This window comes from Vidua macroura, chromosome 7 (assembly GCF_024509145.1).
Source record: "Vidua macroura isolate BioBank_ID:100142 chromosome 7, ASM2450914v1, whole genome shotgun sequence".
Taxonomy (NCBI): domain Eukaryota; kingdom Metazoa; phylum Chordata; class Aves; order Passeriformes; family Viduidae; genus Vidua; species Vidua macroura.
The window spans coordinates 22,165,665-22,190,135 of NC_071577.1; the positions used below are offsets into that span (position 1 = coordinate 22,165,665).

The 24,471-nt window shown below is 35.6% G+C and overlaps 1 protein-coding gene across 1 annotated transcript in view; it reads left to right on the forward strand.

The window, feature by feature from the left end:
- LOC128809778 (sodium channel protein type 2 subunit alpha-like) overlaps window positions 1-18,139 on the forward strand; it is a 45,435-nt gene extending 27,296 nt beyond the window's left edge. The window contains exons 17-27 of the mRNA XM_053982045.1: window positions 1,273-1,390; window positions 3,298-3,452; window positions 4,619-4,792; window positions 7,824-7,946; window positions 8,205-8,486; window positions 9,814-9,867; window positions 10,647-10,784; window positions 13,252-13,356; window positions 13,761-14,031; window positions 14,401-16,262; window positions 17,292-18,139. Coding sequence (XP_053838020.1) covers window positions 1,273-1,390; window positions 3,298-3,452; window positions 4,619-4,792; window positions 7,824-7,946; window positions 8,205-8,486; window positions 9,814-9,867; window positions 10,647-10,784; window positions 13,252-13,356; window positions 13,761-14,031; window positions 14,401-15,584 — 2,604 coding nt within the window. The 3' untranslated portion in view covers window positions 15,585-16,262; window positions 17,292-18,139. The remainder of the gene's footprint in view (window positions 1-1,272; window positions 1,391-3,297; window positions 3,453-4,618; window positions 4,793-7,823; window positions 7,947-8,204; window positions 8,487-9,813; window positions 9,868-10,646; window positions 10,785-13,251; window positions 13,357-13,760; window positions 14,032-14,400; window positions 16,263-17,291) is intronic.
- The last annotated feature ends 6,332 nt before the right edge of the window (window positions 18,140-24,471 follow it).

Consider the following 24,471-nt stretch of genomic DNA (forward strand, 5'->3'; position numbering starts at 1 on the left):
GCAATATATATATCTATGTCATGGAATGATGAAAGCAGCATAATAATAGAATTGTGGAGGGCATATTGTGCTATCCCTGGGTTCAGTAGAAGTAATGGTAGGAAACGTTGTTTGCTGTGAATATTGCTATTTTGAAATTGTTGCTAAAACAGAAAATACATCTTTACTGTAAACATTAGTAATATGGGAGTTCTATTCCAGATAATCAGTTTGTAAAGTAATAGGAAAGTAGGCAATATAACAAAACCATTTTTAATTAAAGTTAATGCAGAATACTGGGTTACTTATTGTTATCATATTACATATCTGTCTTCTTTCACAAACATAAAGAAATAGTTTATTGCCAAAAATAATCTTGTCCTTTCACATTTTACAATTGAGGTGTAAGTACAATTCGATTGGGTAGTAACTTGTCTGCATTTATCTTTTAAATATCTCTTAATCATAAAAATCTAACTAAATTGGTAAAAGTGGTAATGATTTGACAAAACTGAGGTTGTTTTATAAATTGTGCTTACATCATTCCCTACAGACATTTACTTGTGTGACTTCATTACTGATGTTATATAGTTCTTGATAATAACATTGTAAAATGTCAGAGAATGCTGTCACCAAAACTACTCCGATTTAGTTTGGTACTCATACTTTACTTAAGTGTACAGGACACCACATCTTCCCTTAAAATCTCCACATCTCTGCAATACATAGGCAGATTACAAAATAATATAATAAGGCTTATTCCTGTATTGGAATGGGGGTGGGGGGTTGTGTGTGTGTATGTTTTTTTTTATGTTTGGGGATCATTTTAATAATGTGACTTATGTCACAAAAAAACCAAAAACTATTTCTGGGTGTTGACTGTACAGGTATGTGTACCAGAGTAATGGGTAGTTTCAGAATGCACAGTGTACTACATATGTGCATTGGCAAAAAAGAATGCAAATTAATGCCAGTTGAAATGTATAAGAAAGTAATAGTAGAAAGCAAAATAAATAGAATATGTATCAGCAAATCAACTTGGTAACAGTTAACTTTCTAGAAATTCTGAAATTCCATTAAAGATTCCATGATGTACTGTGCAATCTCTAGATAGAAAGTGGACAATTTATGCACATTTCAACAGCATTGACTGCTATGTGTGGGTGTTTTTTTGTATTTCTGGTGAAAAATATTGTTCTTATTACTGGCACATGGTGTTGCATGCTTAGTTAATTACACTTCTAAAAATATAAATATCAATAAAGTAAAAATATAATTGAATTTTATTTTCAGAAGCTAGATTTTTCCAGCTCATCAGAAGGAAGTACAGTTAATTTAGCTGTCCTTGGAGAAGAAAAAAGTGAAACTGAACCAGAAAAAGCATCAGAACTACAAGCATGCTTTACAGAAGGTATGGAAATAAAATTTGGGCCTAGCAATTACATTTTGCTTGTTTGCAACAAACATTGGAAGTTCAAGGAAGCTATTTGCTACAGCAGTCCTGCATCCTAATTCATCAAGTCTTAGGGTATAATTAATTTTGCCTGTTGTAGATAGCAATACCGACATCTATGAAGTAATTTGTTAAAGCAAAGTTCAATATGTATGTATGTAATAATTCATAATATTTTAAAATAATCACTAGGCACAATTCTATAAACTTATTCTCAGCAGACAGTAATTCTGTTGATATAAATTACTTTGTCAGTAGTGAAATCTGCAAGATCAAGCCCTACACTAGGCTCACTTCACTGAGAAATTTAAAAGGGAATCATGTGATTAATCACTTCCTAGTGCTAGAAAGCAATCCAGTGGGTGATTGAGATTATCCACCATTATTCAATGGAGAGTTTGACTCAAACAATAAGCTTATTTTGTTGACATTGCAGCATTAATGGGGGGAGAGTATCTATAAGTATACTGTGGGTTAAAACAGGTGGATGACATCCTATGTATCTATTTAAGTAAAGAAGTCATAACAGCATACTTGTATGTCCTTAAATATTTTGATTTATTTTAGTTCTGAATAGCTACATCTTCTGGGGGACTATTGAAATTTACTATGTAGGAAAGAATTTCTGTTTTTTTGTGATATTATGGATCTAAATTTCCGTTTAAATCATAAGTAAAATAATTCAGAACAAAATATGGTCCAGGATTAACTCTCCTATCCTGTCCATATTTTTTAGATACTGTTTTGCAGACATCTTTGATTTAGGCTAGGACTTTTGTCCTTTGAAGTATTATTTTACTGGTCTTTATAAAACCAGAATTGTTTGTCAATGTGGGGCTGAATTGACTAAATCAAGTTCTTAATTTAAAAAAATCCAACAAAAAAAAGTACCTTTCTCAAATAATTTGACAATATATTAAAATTCTTCTTTATCCTTGTGTTATGTGATACCAATTCCTTCTTGGGCATAAGATTCATATTTTCATAATGTAAATATTTTGAGTGGTTGAAGGTAAGGTAGCTCATGTTTTTCATAGTGGTAGCTGTTTTAGCTGAGATGATGAAATACAGTGTAACTTATTTGTAACATATTAACTTAATGACACAACGGGAAAACCAGAATGCCTTTGGGATCCATTTAAGTCACGTCCACTTGGTTTTGTTTCTATGTGAGTAGTAATTTTTAAAGAATTAAGGAGGCTACTCTTGGCTAGGCAGTTACTGAGATTCATTGCTAACAATGCCTTGAGGCCCCATGATAAAGCAGGGAGTTCTCCAGTGTGAGGCAGATTTCTGTGGACAGTTGCCACAGATCTGTATCACACTGGAAAAGCTCTCATTATCTCCTGTTAAAACATTTCTTTATGTAAAGAGTTATCCTTTGTCAGCCCGTGGAGCATCAGTTGTGCCTCAGCATAGTAAAAATAGTATTTATGTCTGATTTATTTGAAACTTTCTAAAAGGCAAAATTTTTCTTAAAAGAAGAAACTTGTGTAGTCTTAAACAAGCATGTGTAAGTTGCTATGTATGCTCTTTGTTTCTACTCCTTCACAATTTGCATATATTCTTTAATTATCTGTATATAAACTGAATAATAGATATTTTTAAATGTGTTTGTAAATGAAAACTAGCTCAGTTAGATGACTGTCCTTTACTATAAGCTTGATGTTGCATCAGAGTAGAGAAAAAATTGTGTACACTCAAGTTTTCCTACATCCGGAGTATAGAATTGAAAAGATAAGTAGCGTAAGTAGCATGAAGTAGCTTGAACTTCATGAAACAGGAGCTAGCTAAGAGGGATTTTGTTTTTCAGGATAATGAAAATTCTACCATATATAACAGTTTCTTAATTTTTGTGCTATTAGGCTGTGTACGGAAGTTTAAATGCTGTAAAGGCAGTACGGAGAGCACAAAAGGAAGAATCTGGTGGAACCTTCGAAAAACCTGTTACAAGATAGTAGAGCACAACTGGTTTGAATCATTCATTGTCTTCATGATTCTTCTCAGCAGTGGTGCTCTGGTAAGTAGAGCTTGCACCCACAGACATAGTAACTATAAAAATGTTTTATCTAAGTGTAGTATTATAACACATGTATTCCTTAAGAATAAAACACAAAGTTGTCTTTTAAGAGAACTTGGAACTAAATTCCCAGAATATTTTGAGTATTACATTTAAATTACATTACATTAAAATTCTGATGAATGCTAGGTGATGTGTGTGTTTAGGAAAAGGATTACGCTAAAAATCTTGTTTAAGAAATTATAAAAATAATGAAAATGGAAATGTGTGCATGAAACAATTGTTCTACTTCAAATGAAAATTGTCCCCAAAAGCAGATACTGAATTCATCATATTAGTTAATTTTTTTGCTACAGTTTTAGTTGCTGTATTTCTGGACTGTTACATAGGAATACTTGAATTTCTTTTTACAATTCTTAATTACATTTAGTGCTTCACATACTGTGGTTCATTTTGGTTGCTGATTGACATAGGATTTGCTATATATTGTCTTGGGCTCTGCTTCAGCACCTAAAGCACCACATACGTCTCTCCCTTCCCCCCTGACCTTGGTGTTCGCAAGGTAGTTTCTCTCACTTCTTTCCTTCAGTGCTCATACTGCCATGCAGTGCTTTGCCCTCTCTTAAATGTTTTCCCAGAGGCACAAACAGCTTCATTGTTGTGCCCAGCTATTTCCTGTGTGGGATCAATGGTGGAGCTGGCACAAAGCAGTCTCCTGGTCTCTTCTCGCAGTGGCCATATCTGCGGCCTCCCTCTACTAAAACCTTGCCATCAGCACCTAAGATAGGAATTCACTAGAGATAATCAACATAAAATCTGGTCTCTTGTTAATTGAAGTTGATGTAATAACGAGAGTGGCTTCTGACAGAACCTGGCTGGGCTTTTCATAATGAAAAATTATAATTCTGTGTTGACTATTATTGAAATTTCTAAAAATATTTTAGGCAACCTCAGACTTTATATTGTAATTCCATTTTCAGGCAATAATAAAATTTAAAATGCAGAAAGAGTATAATTATAATTTCTGTTCTTTTGGTTTTTCAAGGTAAAACATCTAAAGTTGAAAGTGATTTTACTTATCTGTTTTCATTTAGTTCTGACTTAATTTGTAATTTTCAAAGACTTTTCAATATCTGACCTATATGTATGTAACCCATTGTTTACAGGCTTTTGAAGATATATATATTGAACAGCGCAAGACTATAAAAATCCTTCTGGACTATGCTGATAAAATCTTTACATATGTCTTTATTCTGGAAATGGTGCTAAAATGGGTAGCCTATGGTTTTCAGACTTACTTCACTAATGCTTGGTGCTGGCTGGACTTCCTGATTGTCGATGTAGGTACTATGCTTTCTAAGTAGTCTGTTTCTGTTGTTTAGGCAGGTCATTTTATATAAGTTCAATCTGATAGAGATACCTGCAGTGAATAATATAAATTTGGTTTAAAGGAATGGAAAATTACATACTGGTGAATAAGATCCTGCTGCAATTATCCAGTGTGTAACTAAATCTGCCTTTGTACTGTGTTCTGTGTTGTACTGTGCGGGTCCCAGCTGTGAGGGAACACTGTTTACAGATTTGACTTCAGTCTGCTGGATGTGGCAGCAGAGAGCAAGGAGGACGCAGACGCAAGAAAGGAAAGGGAAATTTAAGTGAGCACTTGGGGTAGGGCATTTGATCCTGTGGTTAATGGGGCACTGATGAAGAACTGCAGGGGAGAATTGTTTTTCAACAGTAACATTAAAAGCTAGTGTTGACATTGCGCTCCAAAGAAACTAAATTAGTGACATTGCATGATATGATCATTGAAAGGAGTTCTTTCTTTTTGTGAATATGTTGGACTAGAAATTCAAGTGGACAAAAGAAAAGTCTGTTGATTGGATGGTATCTGGAATCTAGGACAGAAATTTTGTCCCCTACCAGTAGAACTGAAACTTACCTAATGCGCTTTTTAAAGTTGGTTTTTTGGAAGGGAAGTTACAAGTGGTGTTTGTTATTTGTCTTCTTAATTTAACTGTGCTTCTCTTTTCAGTGAATCCCCATTCTTAGCAAATGAACTAACTCAGTGACATGAAGAAATATGTGATATGTTTTTTCTGGGATATGCAGTTTACTGCTTTTTACTTTCATGGCCTCTCCATTTCTTCTGTTGTGAACTCCCAGTTAATACTTACACCAAGAATAAAGTCAACATATTCCCACAACAGATGTACTGACTTGTAAGAAACTTACCAAGTATCAAGGCCCTCCCCTAAGACTAAATTTTCCAAAACAAGATAACCTTAGCACATGAAAGGAAAAAAAGTTACGATTGTCTTTGAATTAGGCTGAATATATAATTTTTGTATATTTGCTTTCTTTGTGAATGCTACAGCATTCTGATTTTTCTTTATTATAACTTAAGTGTTAAGTGAAAAATTATGACAATTATATAATCAATGGGAAATCAGCAGCAATCATCTAGATAGATTCTGTCACCTTTGCATAAAATTGTTGATGCCATGTTTTAGACTCTTTTCATATTGTGAATAACAAGACACTATGTTTCCAGAAGCTTGGGATACATAAATCTTGACATTTCTTTCCATTACATTGGTCATTGGTAAAAAATAAAGAAAATTAAACAGAAATAAATAAATCTATTACTATTTAAGGAGTATTCAGATTTAATGTCTGTGTACAAGCCTGTATTGGGAAATGCTGATCTTGAATTGAGTTTCAAGATAATTCTTCTGATTAGGCATACCATATATCCATGTGGATAGGTAGGGGCTCTTCATTTTTCAGCAATTTCAGTGCTTTCATGTAGCCATCTTAATCTTTTGATTAGAGTGTCTGCATTTTGTGGTCCTGTAGCAGCAGATTATATAACAATTCATGCTGGGAGGCACCATTGGCAGTTTTCCATTTGCTGTAATCTCAAGGTTAGGCTAGACAGCTCAGGCTGATACTCTGTTTTGAATGGAGAATGCCTTACTTAGCAATGCTTTTCCAGTGTTTGACCTCCTGTACTGTAAACCCACTCCTTCCCACCCCTAAAGACGTGGTGGTCTGGTTAGCTTTTTCTGACATTATTGCCAGACTTACTTGTTATTGTTTTCAGCCAGTAACAAGAAATATTAATTCTTTCTCTTCCTGCTGGTTTAGCATGCAGGTGCTGCCCTCAACTGCTTAAATAGATCTTTATCTTTCTGTCTTATGCCTTTATTCAGCTAAACATTGAACAAATTTGCCATACCAGTACCAGTCAAGTTAAATTATCACTGTGAGACATTTTACAGAATCTTTTCAGGCAAACTGTTCTGTACATAGCAGCCTAAACTCTCCAGCTGTTCCCTGTTTGGGAAAGAACTTATGGTATACAGATAGAAGTTCTTACCCATTGTGTTGTTTACAGTTATTTCAGAAACAGATTATTAGCCCTGAAACAAATAAAAATGCTCGTTTTGCTCAGCTTTCCATGTGCAATTACAAATGGTATCACAGAGAAGAGCAAAAATGGGATTGTATAGTATTTGGCAGCTTGCTTGAGCTACCCTTAGAGGAAAGAAATCTGCAGAAGACTTCCTTGCGTAAACACAACAGGAGATAGCCATCTGGAGTGGGAGGCTCAGTGAGGACACAAGTCATTGACTTCCAGTGGAAAATAGCAGGAAAATCAACTTTTGAGCTGTTAATCCAGCTGTACTGAAGGTTTCAAAAATTCTTGTGGATTAAACCCTTTCTTCCACAAAAGTAGGCACATTAGTTGTCCAAAATACAAACAATTTGAAAAATCCAAAGATTTTTACAGCTTGTGATAACAGTGTGCTTTTGTGCAATTATACTGTTTGGTAGCTACAAGAACAGAAAGCTGAAATGAAGCTGAGGTTGGGATTCTGTCTCATGTGCATCATTACAGGATGTTTTTTAATATTTCCCCTTCTTTTTTTGCAAAACAGCTTTTGGATTTTCTAATTTTCTAATGTTATATTTAGGATATCTATATGTAGAAGCCAGTTTATAACTGGTATCACAGGTTGTCCAAACCACAATCAAACACATGGAGGGAGAGGAAATTACTTATTTAAAAAAAAAAAAAAAAATGTAAATACACACATAGTCCAATACAATCCACAGATAGTATTATGGATTAAAGTATATTTTTGTTCAAACTGTTCTGAAATTTACATGCAGTATTAGACTAATTTTTTCTTTTTTTTTTTTCTTTTTCTTCTTTTTCTTTTTTAATTTATTTTCACTGAAAGACTAGGGACCTTGTGAATTTTTTTTCCCAATATTCCGATGAAAATTTTACCCCTCAAGGCATTTCTATTTTGAAGCTGTTTAAAAAAGAAAAGTACTTTTGTTTTGTTTTGTTTCCTCTAGGTCTCGTTGGTTAGCTTAGTAGCTACTGCCCTTGATTTCTCAGAATTTGGTGCAATTAAATCGCTCCGAACATTAAGAGCTTTGAGACCTCTAAGAGCTTTGTCACGCTTTGAAGGCATGAGGGTAAGGAAAAAAAAAGGGGAACAATGTGTAAAACAAATCCCTAAAAGTATGCCAAATTATAAAAGCACGGAAGAGCACTAATTGAATGTGTTAGTAAGGCCAATAGTAGCATGTTTGGTTATATGACATGCCTTACTCCTTTTCTATTTGCATTACTTCAGTGTAATGTAATGTTTTACATTAAATCATCTTCTAGATTAAAAAAAAAAATAACCCTTGTGTTGTTTTTAATTTTTTTTTTCTGTGTTTATTGACTAGGTGGTTGTGAATGCTCTTACTGGAGCAATCCCATCCATTATGAACGTACTTCTGGTTTGTCTTACATTCTGGCTAATTTTCAGCATTATGGGAGTAAACTTGTTTGCTGGCAAGTTCTATTACTGTGTTAACACCACAAATGGTGTGATGTTCACACCAGAGCAAGTCAGTAATAAAAGTATGTGTGAAAATATGAGCAGAACTACTGGAGGTGTTCGGTGGAAAAATGTGAAAGTAAACTTTGATAATGTTGCAATTGGCTATCTTTCTCTGCTTCAAGTGGTAAGTGCATAAATTTTCCAGCTTTAGTTTTAGTTGTGGTATCATTTAATTCCATCATTTTCAATGTTATTTTAAAATAAATAAATAGATATGGATTTGACTGTATAATTTTGTTCTATGGAGCTAATTCATGTTGCTTATTGTAAAAATATGATAGATTCTCTGGCCATTTTGGAAGAGGAGGAATATCTAATATTTACCTGATGGATAAAAGATTGCTTGGCACCCAGCTGCTAGTACCTTTTCAAGTGCTATGGAAATGCAGAGAATGTGGATGGCCCGTCATTGGAAGTTTTTGATGTAGTGAAAGATATCCCTGCCTGTGGCAGAGGGTTTAAACTAGATAATTTCTAAAAGTCACTTCCAAGCCAAACCCTTCTATGATTCTATTATTTTCTTAAGATTTCTTGGGACTACTTACCTTTTAGAGTTTTTTCTAAGACTGTTTCCATATTCTGTCTGAAAAATGCCAATAGGTGGTGGCTGATTTTTTTTTTCCTGGAAAAGTCCTCCAGTTTTTTGGTAGTCAGACAGTTAGAACTGAATGCCACCTTGAGGAAAACCAGGCACTGTTTGGGAAGAGCTGGGGCTGGCATAATGTGCTGCACTCAGGGCAGAGGAATGGTGCAGCTCAGAATGGTTCCATCAGTGATGGAATTACAGAGGAGCCAGAGAGCTGGGATGTGCAGGGGAGGTCCTGGAGGAGAAGCAGTGGACCCAGGCTGGGTGCTGGCTCTGGAAGGAGCACAGAGCTGTGTGTGGTCCATGGCCCACCGTGGTCCCCATGGACACCATGGCACACACTTGAAGGATGGATGAGCTACTGAGTCCTTGGGCAGCTTCACTCAGTCTCTTCTTGGAGCTCCTTGTTTCCAGTGGAGTGAGCCACACCATCCCTGTGCAGGTGGACTAGCTGATCATGCAGGTTCCCTCTATCCTGACAGCAGGGACTTGGCTTCACAGGGATGCCAAATAGCACAGTGCCTTTCCTGTTAAGGTAATACTTTACAGATGGCAACCAGCACATCACATTTCCCTGGGAGATAAATTGCTGTCTCTCTGGTATGATGATATTGATTACAACTCATCTCACAGAGAGTTTATATGAATTTCCATGAAGATTAGAATTTATTCAGTGTTTTTTAAGAACTGGGGGGAGATATTCCGCAGTAATGAACTTCTGTGAATGCTTCACTTGTAATGCACCAGGTTTTTAATATTTTCTTTATTTTTATGAACAGAAATACATTAGAGAAGACATTGCTTTATTTAGAATGTTCTCAGAACTGGAGCTTTGATAGAAAATATTAACAAATTTTCTTTTTAGGCAACATTTAAAGGATGGATGGAGATTATGTACGCTGCAGTTGATTCTACAAAAGTGAGTGCAATATAAAATCTACATAAAAATAAAATCTACTGAGGGAAAACAAATCTAAGATTGATGTAAGGCTTCTTGAATGGCAGTTGAAATGAACTAAAATATAAAAAGTTAAAAGTAAAGTCCTGATCAATTTTCTACAATCTATGCCCACAAAATGCTTATACTTTTATCAGGTAAAAAAAAAAATTATAGCTGTAAGCTACATAAATTATTACTAATTTAATAGTTCTTTTGTAAAAATCCAAACTAATGAGATCTGGTTTTCTATTAATTTATGTCTGAAGATTAGGAAATAAGTTTTTTCTGTGTCCTCAAAAATAACCCAAATAGTCAAGAGGCATCACTGCAAAAGCTAATCCAGAGCTGCTGACTCTGATGATCTCAAAAACTGAATTTGCTAATTTTTGTCTATTTTTCTTTTTATCTTGATACCTCTTTGCATCTCTCCTCAATCCAGCTCTTGATTTTGCATATAGTCTATAGGAACTGAATTGCTTTTGAGATTTGCACATTTCTCTCAAATTTAGTAGGACCAATGTCAAATGTCATCAAAGAGAACAGACAGAGAGGGATAGCAAGTCCTGCAATGTGTGCAATTACAGAAACCTGTATTAAATAGATTTTCAAGTTCAAATATGAGGCAAGTGTAGTGCATGCTCCAAAAGAGTTGGGTTTACCCCCTGTCCATCTGGATGCAACTTCTTCTCCTGCTCAGGAATCCTTGATGTGTCTTCAGTGTTATTTGTGATGCTTTGCTGTTTTTCTATGTTACATAGGCAGAGAAACAGCCCAAGTATGAAGAGAACCTGTACATGTACCTTTACTTTGTGGTCTTTATTGTCTTTGGATCATTTTTCACCCTAAACTTATTCATTGGTGTCATCATAGATAACTTCAACCAACAAAAAAAGAAGATAAGTACCACATGTTTCAGATTTTTGAATGTTCAAAATAATGAAATAACAGTATTTTCTTTTTAACACATTTGAAGTAATTTAAAATTACACTTAGTGTTGAGTGTTCTCCACATCCCTGTACAGCCCAGTGATATGCTGTCCATCAGAAAGTCATGTCTTTGTGTTTCTTAACTTTACAGTGCTGTGACTAAGCAATGTGAAAGCGCAGATGACCTAAGTAAATAAAAGGCAGGAAAGAAGAAAATATGCAAAACTATACATTTCAAAATTGATAAGGAAATAACATACAGCAGTATTGTGAAGGCCTCCCATTACAGAGACTAACACGTTGAATGCTGAAAATACTTCTCTGTATTGTAAGATTAGAGAGGGTAGGGAAACTGTATTGAGTTAGTGAATTTGCAAGAAAAGAAAATGGGTATCATTTGAAAATGTGTAGGGTTTTTTTTTCAGCTTAAGCTGTTTCTATTATTTAAATGAACACAGGATTGTGTCAAGAACTCTAGAGACACGTAAATAGACGAAAAGGCAAATTAAATTGTACTTGCTATTTAAACCATAAATGGTAGCATTTTCATCCTTCAAAATACTTGCACCTTCCTTGGAGGGAACTTCAGGGGCATCCAGTGCTTAGCAGGAAGGTGGATCCATTTCTCATCCTTGGAGAGCAAGACTAAGGTTATATACATATTGTTGGCAATTTTGGCAGTTGATATGTAACAAGGTGACCTTACTCAGTAATGAGGAAATTATAAATTTTATTAAGTTCAGTTGGCAGACACTGTCCACTGGAATCATCATGACTCAGAAGGCAGATAAGGGTTCCTGCTAAATGGCTTTTTCTGGCAGTGTGGTATACACCCTTTGTACATTTGGAGCTGTTGCAAGTCACCAAGAAAGTAAAATACTGGACATACAGTTAGGCTGGGGAAAATTCTATCTATATGGTATTCTTCAGTTTCATATAGCAAAGTAGCAAGCATTATTTATCTGTCTTTTGAATGTATAGGTGCATCTGTATTCATAGAAGTGTGCAGATCACACAGTTCATGGCTACCCAGCAGTATTTTTCTTCTTGGATTTTTTTTTCATATCACTGACATTTGGGCATGTTGGGATATGAATGGGAAAAGGCCTCATGTTGCAGTATACTGTCTCTGTGTAGTTAAACTGTGCTTTTCTGTGGTTCCTGTGTACATCCTGTTTTCATTATATTAGTTCTGTGAGGGAGGCCACGTTCTACTGTCTATTTCCTAATTGGTCCTTACGGGTTATCTTGCCTTGAGGCCTATATTCTCCCTAGGGACAGCACACTGACACAAGGATGGCTTGTTCAGCCATTACATCAGTGACACAGCAGAAGAAATCCCCAACCTGTTCCCACTATCTTTATGGCTCTTTGCTTTTGTTCTTTATTTCCCACTGAGTGAAATCTTCCAACAGTTACAGCACATTTCTACCATAATTATCAAATCAACTTCTTGTTTCTTTTTCCAAACCTCTTGCTCTCCAATAAGTTAATTTTACTTGAATATTTGATTTATGAGGAGAGTTTGTTAGAGATGGTCTCTTTTGACTTCTGAATCTTCATGTCAATATATAGACACAACTGAAATTTAAACACACCTTCATTCAAACTTATCATTACTTTGTCTATAAGACTGACACTACATTTGACAAATTCAGTGGGACAAAGTCACACAATCACCCCTGGCTCTGAAGTCCATTTCCATATGCCACTGCTTTGATGTCATGCATATCTGGAATATAATTACAAACAAATGCATGAAAGGAAAAAAAAGTTACTTGTCAATATAAATTGTATTTCTGATAAGTGTTTCCATGTGTGTATTACACCAGTCTAGAAATCCTTTTATTAGACAAGAAACCCCAAAGTGAACCCATGCTTCTGATGATCTAGGTACAATGCAGGGGGAAGCTTCATATACACTGTTCATATATCATCTGAATTGAGATACCTATACTCAAATGGCAAAATGCACATCCTGGAAAGTAAAATCAGTAATTTCTTTCTCTTTGTATGTTTTACCTGAAGGCATATATGCTCACAGTGTATCTTTTTACCTCTGAAGCTTTTTTATTTCTGGTAGATTGATTTACAATGTGGAGTTCATGATGCTAGATTATAAGAATCTATGAAATGTGTATTTTGCAATTTGGGTTTAGTTTTTAAAATTTGTTTAATTGAATTAATCAGGTATGTATTTTTTTAGTAAGAAATAGACGTTTCTGGGATTTTCTTTATGCCATAATTTCTTTCATTTTTTATTCAAGATTCATCAGATATTTTAACAATCTTTGAAATAATTATTATGTTTTGGTTTTGGTAATAATGTATAAGGATGAATAAAGGGCTCATTTAAACCATGTTCTGCAATGCTGTGAATTAATGGATATGAAGGCTTGGCTGTAATCAGATTTGGGGTTTCTTTTATTAATTTACCTTGGAGGCCAAGACATTTTCATGACAGAAGAGCAAAAGAAATACTACAATGCAATGAAGAAGCTGGGATCCAAGAAACCACAAAAACCTATACCTCGACCAGTGGTAAGAATTGTGCTATTCTTATGTCATCTCTATTTGGTGAGAAATCACAGCAGTACATTAATTATAATAAAATTTCTCCTTTAACTCTAAAATGGTTTCGGCCTAATTAAAGTTACCCCTTCATTCTGAATTGAAATGTACATGTGTCTGTTCTGCAGGAAAAATCTCTCATATTTGTTAAGCCTGAGAAAGTAGAGAATCAAAGAACATGAAGAAATGTAGGCTTGTTGAGTTTTGAGAGAAAAACTTTGAACTGGCATATAAGTTACTGGATGATGATTTTCTTAGATTTTTGAGCCTTTTGCTTGGTTGTATATTTTGGGAGAGGAAGAATGAAATGGGAAGGTGGAAACAGATGTTTATTACATAAAAATACTATAACTTTTTATTTTTTCTTCCCTCAGAACAAATTGCAAGGTCTGGTGTTTGATATTGTAACACAGCAACTATTTGACATCACTGTTATGGTTCTAATCTGTCTTAACATGGTCACAATGATGATAGAAACAGATGACCAGACTGAACTGATGCAAAATATTTTATATTGGATTAACTTGGTCTTTGTTGTCCTTTTCACTGGTGAATGTGTCTTCAAAATATTTTCACTCCGTTGTTATTACTTCACCATTGGCTGGAATATTTTTGATTTTGTGGTTGTTATTCTTTCAATAATAGGTAAGAAATTAGTATGTTCAAAATTAAATATAGTTATATGTGTATTTAATGTTTTATCTCTGTCAAGTTGTGCAAATTAGAGGAGTTACTTAATTTTAATTCCTCTTGATTATTTGGGAAACTAAATGCATACTTGAGAGTGCTAACTTTCTTAGTTATTCTGTATCAGTTGTAATACTTCTAAATTTGGGGTTATTTTCTAAAAGTGCTGGGAAAAATTCTAAAATTATCCATAGGAGATAAAATTTATCTCCAATTGTATTTTCCACTAATTCCACAACTAGAGCTGGGGAGGGTGTTTATACTTTTTGTGGAAAATGTAATCTGTGTTAGAAACTTACTCTCTTAATTTATTTTTATGCTTCACAGGTATGTTTCTAGCTGAGGTGATTGAAAAGTACTTTGTGTCACCCACTTTGTTCAGAGTCGTCCGGCTTGCCAGAATCGGTCGAATCCTGCGCCTCATTAAAGGCGCTAAGGGAATCCGCACTCTGCTGTTTGCTTTGATGATGTCCCTTCCTGCTTTGTTCAACATTGGGCTGCTGCTCTTCCTGGTCATGTTCATCTATGCGATATTTGGCATGTCCAACTTTGCCTATGTCAAGAGGGAGGATGGGATTGATGACATGTTCAACTTTGAAACGTTTGGCAACAGCATGATCTGCCTGTTTCAGATCACCACGTCCGCTGGCTGGAATAATTTGCTCAACCCAATTCTCAACAGTGGGGAGCCAGACTGTGACCCCCATAAAGATCATCCGGGGAGCTCTGTGAAAGGTGACTGTGGCAACCCTTCTGTTGGGATTTTCTTCTTTGTCAGCTACATTATCATATCCTTCCTGGTAGTGGTGAACATGTACATTGCTGTGATTTTGGAGAACTTCAGTGTTGCTACTGAAGAAAGCGCTGAACCCTTGGGTGAGGATGACTTTGAGATGTTTTATGAGGTTTGGGAAAAATACGATCCTGGTGCAACACAATTCATTGAATATAGCAAACTGTCTGATTTTGCAGCTTCTCTAGATCCTCCTCTTAATATACCAAAACCAAACACAATTCATCTTATTGCAATGGATCTGCCTGTGGTGAGCGGTGACAGAATTCACTGCCTTGACATCTTGTTTGCTTTCACAAAGCGTGTTTTGGGGGAAAGTGGGGAGATGGACACCCTCAGAATACAGATGGAAGATCGGTTTATGGCATCCAATCCTTCTAAAGCTTCCTATGAACCAATTACAACCACATTGAAACGAAAACAAGAAGAAGTTTCTGCCACTATCATTCAGCGTGCTTACAGACGTCATCTTCTAAGACAGTCAGTAAAGAAACTTTCATTTATGTATCAGAAAGATGGGGGTGATCAACTCATCAAAAAGGATATGATTGTTGGTAAGCTGAGTGAAAACTCATCTCCAGAGAAAATGGATATGTCTGCATCCACCACAGCTCCACCTTCTTATGACAGTGTAACAAAACCGGAAAAGGAAAAATATGAAGATGACAAATCAGAAAAGGAAGACAAAGGAAAAGACAGAAGAGGAAACAAAAAGTAAAAGGCAGATGTTATCCTCGATGAATGTTTGCAAACTTGAAAATACGTTTTTGTCACTAGCACTCTTACTGGAAGATTATGCCAAAATTACAGGTTTTTACATATTTACCCACTGCTGCTGTCAATGCCTGTCCAAGACAATGATCCTTCCCTAGTAAACTCTTGTTCTGTAACAGGGAAACAAACTTGCAGAACAATAGTTTTGATTATCAGCTGTTACTAATTGAAAGGAGACACAAAATTTCTACTTGGACTACAGGAAACCTTAATGGGTCCTAATAAGCCTGTATTTTTGTGGAGTAAGTGTATCCACTGTGTACATTTCATCTCTTATCTTCCATGTGTGGCAGTTCTTGTTGATGATTTAGTTTGTTTTAATAACATACCGCTTTATTAATTCTGCTCTGCTGAGAAAAATAATCTAAGTACTCTTTATTTAGATAAATACTAAATAATACTCTTATGTGCAGAGAAACACAAATGTCATGAGTACGTAATTGTGGCATCATAATATGAACATAGTTCTCTTCAAGGCACTTCTAAATGCAGAAAACCAGGATTCCAGATTACCGAACCTCAGGGTGTAAATCAAAGAAGCAGCAAACTATAAAAAAAACAAGAGTCCAGATAAAGAATTTGTCAGCAAATCTAACAAGGGAATAATCCTCTCAGAAAATAGGTTGGTAACTTAGTCTTTTAAGTTTAATATATTTATTTTTATTACCTTTTAGTCATTCTGAATGTATTGTACTGTACATTTCAGATACACTGGTTTAAATAAATGATGCTACATAGAGCTCCTTTTTGGAAAATTGTGAAATTATGAAAAAAATTACTTTCAGAGTGCAAGAGAGCTCATAATTCCTAAATCATTCAAACAATTATTTTCACAGAAAAGCTACAAATGCCAAATTCTGCCTATAGGAAATTTTTTTTTTTTTAAGTGGTATGTTTTGACCCTGTAGTATTGTGAGTAGGTTCCATACTTTATTCCAAAGTCTGTTGCTACACTTCTTATTTTCCATGAGTGTATCCTACTGAGAAAAATAATAAACACTATGAGTATAAGTTGATAGCAGAGTACCTTTGGGGACAAATACTACTTTAATATATACCTCAGATTTAAATTTCTCTACTTTGGAAGGATGAATCATAGAAACACAAAATATGTACGTGAGAGGTGGTTTTGACACCCTCTTAGCAATTTTGTCAGGTTTCTACGGTAATGTAACCTTCTATAGAGAGCTGAGATGACTAAAAAGATGTAGTGAAATTAGCTTTGTCCTGCACTGGGATTTAGATGTTTTGGTGGTTTTTTGTTGTTGTTGTTATTGTTGTTGTTTTTTTGGGTTTTTTTTATGTTGTTGGTTTTTTTTGGGGTTTGTTTTTGTTTTTGGTTTTTTTTTTTTGTTTTGTTTTGTTTTTTTGGGGGGGTTTGTTTTTTTTTTTTTTTTTTTTGCATTCAGGCTGACACTATACACGTAAGTAAAATACCCTCTGTTATTTAATCAGTTGTTTTACACAGTGGTACCTTTTTGAACAAAGAGACAATGACCTAATTACCGCATATGTGTCAAATATGTACCCTAGTAAGTTAGCTTACAACATTTCAGTAGATATTATGATATATTCTTCAAATACTTCATATTTGATACTTCAAATAATTGGAAGCTCTAACTGATGCATGCTTGCTGCTATTATCCTACAGCTGTTAAAGTTTAACATGGGAAGAGATGTGAGTGGTAAAAAGAAAAACTGTTTGACAAGACCATCATTCCTCATACCAGTAAGCAATAGTTTGCTGCTGTTAAAGATTTTATTTTGTGTGAGTGTTGTAATCAGCAAATATGCAGTAAGGTAGTGGACTATACAGGACAAATAGATAGCTTAAAATATGGGGCTAGAAGAAAATTATAACATATATCTATTATTTTTATTTTAAAAATAGTTTTATTTTATAACATTTTTTACTATAAGAAATTGCACATATTTTCCTGTTGTTATTAATATTTATTGTTGTCTGTCTTTGACACTTTACTGTTCAGAAACCTAATATACAACGTGTAATTGAAAATTTCTGCTAATTGCTTTAAGCAGCTTCTAATAAGGAATAATTTTAAAACAAATGGACAGTACGAATTTTTTTTCTGATCCGTAGGTTGTTCTTTTTACGTGAAACAAGATAGAAGGCCTTTCTTTATGTTATAATCCTGTCTGTTGATTTTCAGGGTAATCTTAATCATAGGAAAATTGCTTTTTCCCCAGAGTTAATCTCACACTGTCTGCTTTGCTTATTCGTGCACGCTGAAGTAGAAACACTTTAAATATAATTTGTTATTAAAAAATGTTCCTTCATGAGGATGAATAGTGAACTTGTGCAATGGACAGTGAAACACTTTGCATTTCTTACAAAAGAACCAGAATATTGATGGGCTCCTGCTTTTATGGAAATTATTGCCTTATAGTGTACTGATGAACTGCATGCAGGAAGTTGTTTTACCAAAAATAACTACAGTGCTAAAAACCCAAAAGAATAAAGATGACCTTTTTATGTAATTATTTTAGTCTTTGTCTTTTATTGTATTAATTTTATAATGATTAACAAGTAATGGTTGGTAAAATTAAGGGGGAGCCACTTCAGCAGTGAGGTGATTTAGACATCTAGATCACATGTTGCTTCATGAGTTAGCTCAGTATCAACTTGTCACCATCAAGATGAAATGAAATGCTGATGTTGTCCTGACCAGAGGAGTTTTTCTAGAATTCAGAAAAAGAAATACATTTCAACTATGTGTCTTTTTGCCCAATTTTTGAGTTGTCCAGGAAGAGCTCCAGTGATACTCTCTGTTGGGCAAGTCCAATGTGGGATGGCTGTGCAGCTGCTCCTGCAGACACTGCTCACCCTGGGATAGGGGACCTGGGATCTGTTACCAAAAGAACCCCATGGGAGCATAACAGAGTTGCTTTAATTCCTTTCCTTCTGAGGAAGTCCGTGCTTGCCAAGAGGAGGGAACAAGAGCTATTAGAGGTTTTAGTGGCCGTGTCGCAGCCGTCGTCAGGCAGCTGTTGCCTTTGCTGGGGCTCTCAGGCGTGGTCCGGGCGAGAGGCTGCTGCACACAGGTGGCACAGTGTGTGCATTGGACCTGGGCATGGGGTGGTTAGTCCTTTGTTTGTTTGTTTGTGTGTTTTTTGGTTTTGGGGGGTTTTGGGGTTTTTTTTGTTTGTGTGTGTATGTTCTCATTTCTTTTGTGAAGAGTAGCCGCTGTACACTTGGACCAATATGGCTAACAGGAAAAAACCCTGAACTATGCTGTGCTTTGTAGGACAATTTGCATTATACCTGATTTGAATTAATATGCATGTTTTTTTCAATCCAGAATAGCTACTGTTTTAATATGGCAGTTGCTAACAATAACTACATATTATTGTAATAATGTAAATACTTTTAAAAAATATTGGTTATACTCTTAAATTGCTGTTTAAAGAATAAAGTTAAGTTAGTGTTGGATGGGTGTGTAGTTAATTTGAAAATCCTTTGTGGAATAAGCATAAAATATTTATGTAATATTTTTTCTACAGATTTGGTAGTACACAGAATTATATAAGGTCATTTATAAAAACATTTTACCCTATAAAATTTCTATTATTTTTAATGTTATGACTATTGAACCAATAATCCAGCTGGAGTCACTCTATTTTTAGTATCTCAAATACTGTGTCTTAGACCTTTACAAAAATAGTAATATATTTTTGGATTCCAAGTGTATATATTTGAATAAATTTGGATACTTCTGTATTTCTTTGAAATTATGCCAGTATACCTTGAAGGTAAAAAATGTATGGAAGACAAAGTTGACTTGCAGACTTACTCCTTAACCTGCAGGTATGAAATAAATCTGTGTTTTAATTTTGATATAAGACAGTGGTTTCAGGTAATGGGTCAGTCATATATCATTATGGTAAACTTTAAGCAAAATTCCCAGAGCAGTGTCACACTGCAGTCTCTTATTGTCCCAGCTCACAGAGAAGGAAAAAATAATAACAAAACTCCCTTAGAATTGCCTAAGAAATGAGCTTTCTTTACTCTCTCTTACTAACCCAGGAATGCAGGTGTATTTTACTTTGTGAAGGTGCCATCAACCTCCAGCTCCTCCTCCCACCCTCCAAAAAAAGCCTCAGCTCTTCCCCAAACCTGTATGGGAACATAAAAGTGAAACATTTCTGGGATTTTTCAAATCCTGGCCTGGCTCAACCCTGTAACAAAACTCTGTTTCACTTCTAAGGACAAGACTAGTCCCGCATCCATCATATGAAATCGCTTGTGAAAATGAGAAAGGGAGAAGATAGCAGGGGGAATAGGTAGGATATTGTTCTCTCGCTTGTTTTCATAAAGAGGCCTTAAATAGGTTCTGGAGTAGTTGGTATTTTCAGGCAGGAATTTGCGTTGCTGGGGGCGGTGGGAGCATCTCCCGGCCGCTCCGGGGCGGATCCGGCCGCGGGCAGGAGCCGGGCGTGCCCGCCCAGCTGCTCGGAGCCACGGGCGGCGCCTGCGAGCACCGAGTGAGGGACAGGCACCGCGAGAGCCTGGGCTTGCACGGAATGGACGGGGTTTATGCTTCTTACAGCCTCGTAATTCGTCTGGTTGTGTGAAGATAGGTTCACTGTCAGTACTTTTGTGACTGAAACAGCAGCTTCTTGGATTTCAGTTCTGTACTCTGTAAGGCACGTGGACCTGTATCCTTACACGTCAGCTAAGAACTGCCATGCTCATCTGAGCTTACTAAACTACAGCTGAAGGGTTTTGATGCAGTGGGGAATTCCTCAAATAGCTTTAGGTTTACTTTTCTTAATAGGCATAATTCATCTAATCCCACGGTGCACCCTTGAAACAGCCCCAGCCTTCTAAAAGAGTCATATATGAAAGTATCTGTGTCATTTGCACAGCAGACAGTGATATATACATATATATATGTATATATATGTATAATGAAGTATTATTAACAATGTAGGAGATTTCTTTGGACATAGAAAATCTTTACAATATCCATTCTATAGTATAGATTCAAAAAGGCTTATCTAGCTCAGTAAGGCATTAGGAGAAATAATCTGAAATCTCTGCAGTGTAGGAATATTTAATGGCTCACAAACCTCTGCATTAGCAACATCTTTTTCAGTGGGGGATGGTACCATTTCTTTCATTCTTAGAGCACAACTAGGTTTTGTCTGTGTGATACAGCATGCAGGTTCTGTCACTCAGCATATTTATTTTGCCTCGCTGATCAGTGGGAGCTGTTGCACGGTGGAAAGAGACATATTCTAGTGCTTGCCTTAAAAAAAAAAAAAAAAAAAGACACTGCAGTGTAACCCAAGCAAAGTAAACTGCGGCACATTCTCATCCCTCTGGAGAGGGAAAATTGCATGCTGGAGCACACATGATGTCTGCTGCAAGAAAAGCTTTTGATGAAAATAAGGAATGGCATTTCATAAACAATTTATAACAATCAAACCCTGCAGTTCCAGACATGCTCTGCACTTCCATTTTCTATTGTCTTAAAAGCATGTTACTTTCTCTTTAACAGCAATCTTGATAATCATCTTTGTGGAATGTGACAGCTGATGAACAAACAGCACAAAATATTTTTCAAACAATGTATATCTGAAATGGAATGAAATAAACTGTTTTCATTTCCAAAGTAGTATCTGTAACAGTCATGTTTAAAAATGGTCAGAGAACTACATGCTTTGTAAAAAAGTCATGCTTGCAGATACCATAGCAACCCATCATGTGGTACTTTTTGATTGCCAAGCTGTATAGTAGCTTTATGCTCATATTCTGCAGCCATACTTGCATTAATGTCTTTATACAGTGTTCAGTGAAAATTGTAGCTGTATCCACAACATAATGCAAACTGAACTATGCCAGCAGTGCTCTCAAGTTCATGGTCTCGGGCAGGCAAAAAGTTAAAATATTCTCTCCAATAATTAACATTGTGAATACCCTTTCTCTTGTCTTAACTTCTTCATGGCCCTGATGGTTGTCAAATGTGGTCTTAAAATCATTGCTGCAGCATTGCTGCAAATGCTAGTAAATTTATTTATGCAGATGGAAAGCAGATGCTCGTGCTCTAACTATATAACATTGGAAATTGGATGTGATTTATGTAATGCTGAATAGGAGGGCAGATAAATGCAGGCTCCTGATGGCCTCTGTCTGGAACTTCACGTACATCCAAGAAAAAAAATTTCAGTGTGATGCTAAAGAGCACTATGAATTCACCAGCTTTACCATTTTTGCTTCCTCATTTATTTGAAAAGCAGATACTTGAAATTTCATTTATCTGTGTTGCATCAGTCTTTTAGAATTCTGTTACTTTTATATAAATACTGAAAGAACAAGGAAAGGAGAATGTTTGCTTTGAAAAGATAGTAACCAATGACATATGAAGACAACATAATGCAGTGTTGACATGATTTTTCTACTTGTATTTCAGGATTAAAACCTTTTTTTCACAGTTGAATTCTTCTACATATGAGGAGAGCATCCAATAGGAAACTTCAAAAGCTGCATAGAAGAAGTGACAGGAAAAGAAATCACAGTGCTGACAGGTTATTAATAAAAAAGTCTTTTGCAGAAGTTAATTGGAAGTTGATGAACTCTGAAAATAAAAGATTGTGCTACAGAACATGGAGTAAGAAAAATCTGCAGCAGAGTATGATTAGAAATTACTGTCTTACACATGGAACTGTTTTACTTTCATGACTGGAGAGAATACTTCATACTAAAAGCTAGGATCAGAAAATACTTTACATATCTGTTAATACCCAAAACACATCTATGTCTACATACCCTATTTATTCACATCTATTACTATATAAATGTCTTTAATAATTTTACAGTTTAAAAGTTCTCAAAATTTTCTTAAGAAAAAAAGAGAAAAGGCATAATAGGAAGGCATGTGCACTCAACTTTTCTGTATTACTTGGTACCTATTCACATTCCAGCTTCCCTTTCTCTGTTCCACCATCAATCCCTTTCCATGAGATGAAGGTTTCACATGGCAATTCAGACTGATGTGGTGGAATGCACTCCTTTTAAAAATCCATGATGAAGTAAAATAAAGTGCCATTTCTCCTCTGAAGAACAGAAAAAGGTTGTGTTTGCAGATCTCCCTAGCATTATCAGTAATATACTGTCCAAAATCCACTTGTGCAATTCTTGGCTTTTTAAAAGTTCTGTATTAAGTCAAAGGAACTGCATTTGAAAGGTTTCCTCAGTGTTTCCTCAGTATTTCTTCATACATAGCACATAGAATAAAAAATTAGTTCTTCAGAGTTACATTTAGTCTACAATCTCTTTTGCCTCTGGTTTTACAGAAGTAAATGTGTGGAAATCTAAAGGGAGAGAATATAAGTAGGTAAATAGGAGCCTGTGTCTGTTCCTCTACACAAAGGTTCTTTCTGACTTTAAGGCAGCTCTAGTAGGTTATAATTGTGTCTCCTTTCCTTTTCCTTCCTGCTCTATTCCCAGTCTGGAAGACAGAAGAGTTGCCTTTGAAGCAGGAAGACCACAAATCAATTTATTGTTGCAGATGATTCAAATGGTGGAGCTGAAGAGTAACTGGATCAGCTGCAGCAGTTTTTTCACATGTGACATCACCAGCAAATGATGGTAGGTAACCTCATTAGCAAATAGACTTCAGCAGCAATTAGAATAAATGTTAAAGAGTGAAGAGAGAATATAATTGGTGTTTAAAAACAAAAATTAGAGACAAGGTCTTTTAGGTTTTATAGGTAATTTTATTCCCCATAAAATTACAACTTTTTGTATGAATTCTTTAAAAAACAGATGCACAGTACTCAGACCTCCCTTGTGGAGATAAAGGACATTCAGAAGTGGTTTTAAATAATGTTGAAACACGGCAAAAATACCACCTTAAAATGTCCCATTTAACTGCAAGCAGAGGCAAATAAATTTGATATTCAGAGACTGATAAACAACTTACTTCCTCCTTTTACTTATATTTTTCATATAGAGAACTTGGTTCTGTCTCTTTAAGAAGTGCCCCATCTGATGAAAGTAATAAGGACTTTTGTAAAGTATCTGGTTTGTTCATAACTTTGTGAGAGTTTCTTGAGTTATGACTGCATTTTCTTAACAGTTTCAAGTCTCTAGTTAAATGTTAGGACAATTTCAGCTATGAACTTCCCTAACCCTTTAAAAATTTTCTCATGGTGCTTTAGAGCTTTTCTGATATCTTGCTAATCTAAACTAATCTGGCAGAATGCAATATAAACTTCTACTAAATTTCTAGTATTTCTGAGCACAACTGGAATGCTGGTCTGAAAAGCCTTCCTTGAATATTACTGGCTGCTGGCCATTCTGACAGTGAAAAAACAAACCACATTAGTGCCAAAAAGCCACCAGAGGTATTACCAAGCTAATCCAAGGTTTATCTGATTCCCAGGGTGAGAGACTGACCAATCAATTGCTTTCTGGTTCTTTCCAGGCTGTTGATTGCACATGCACTGGGTAAGTCATGGTAGTTACCAAGCAGGAAGAAAGTTCTTTCAGCATGCCACAAACAACTCTCAGCACCTTAATGCTTCAATAAGTCTGTAAAAGCACAAGAGCCAACAAGTCCCTTCTCTACCCTGCACACTGTGGTGAGAGCTTTGTGTGCATAACCAGCAATCTCTGTTGTAGATGAGGCAGGGTTTCTCCATCCCATTTTTCTGCTCTGTTTACCTGGCTGTGAGATGAGGGAAATAAGTAAAGGTATGGAAAGGAGGAGGAGAAGCAACTCAGTTCAGGAAGCTGACAAGGAGCTGGGAAGAGTAGGGATAAAGATGAAGGAGGGCAGTAACTTCTGTTGCAGACTGTCAAAGAC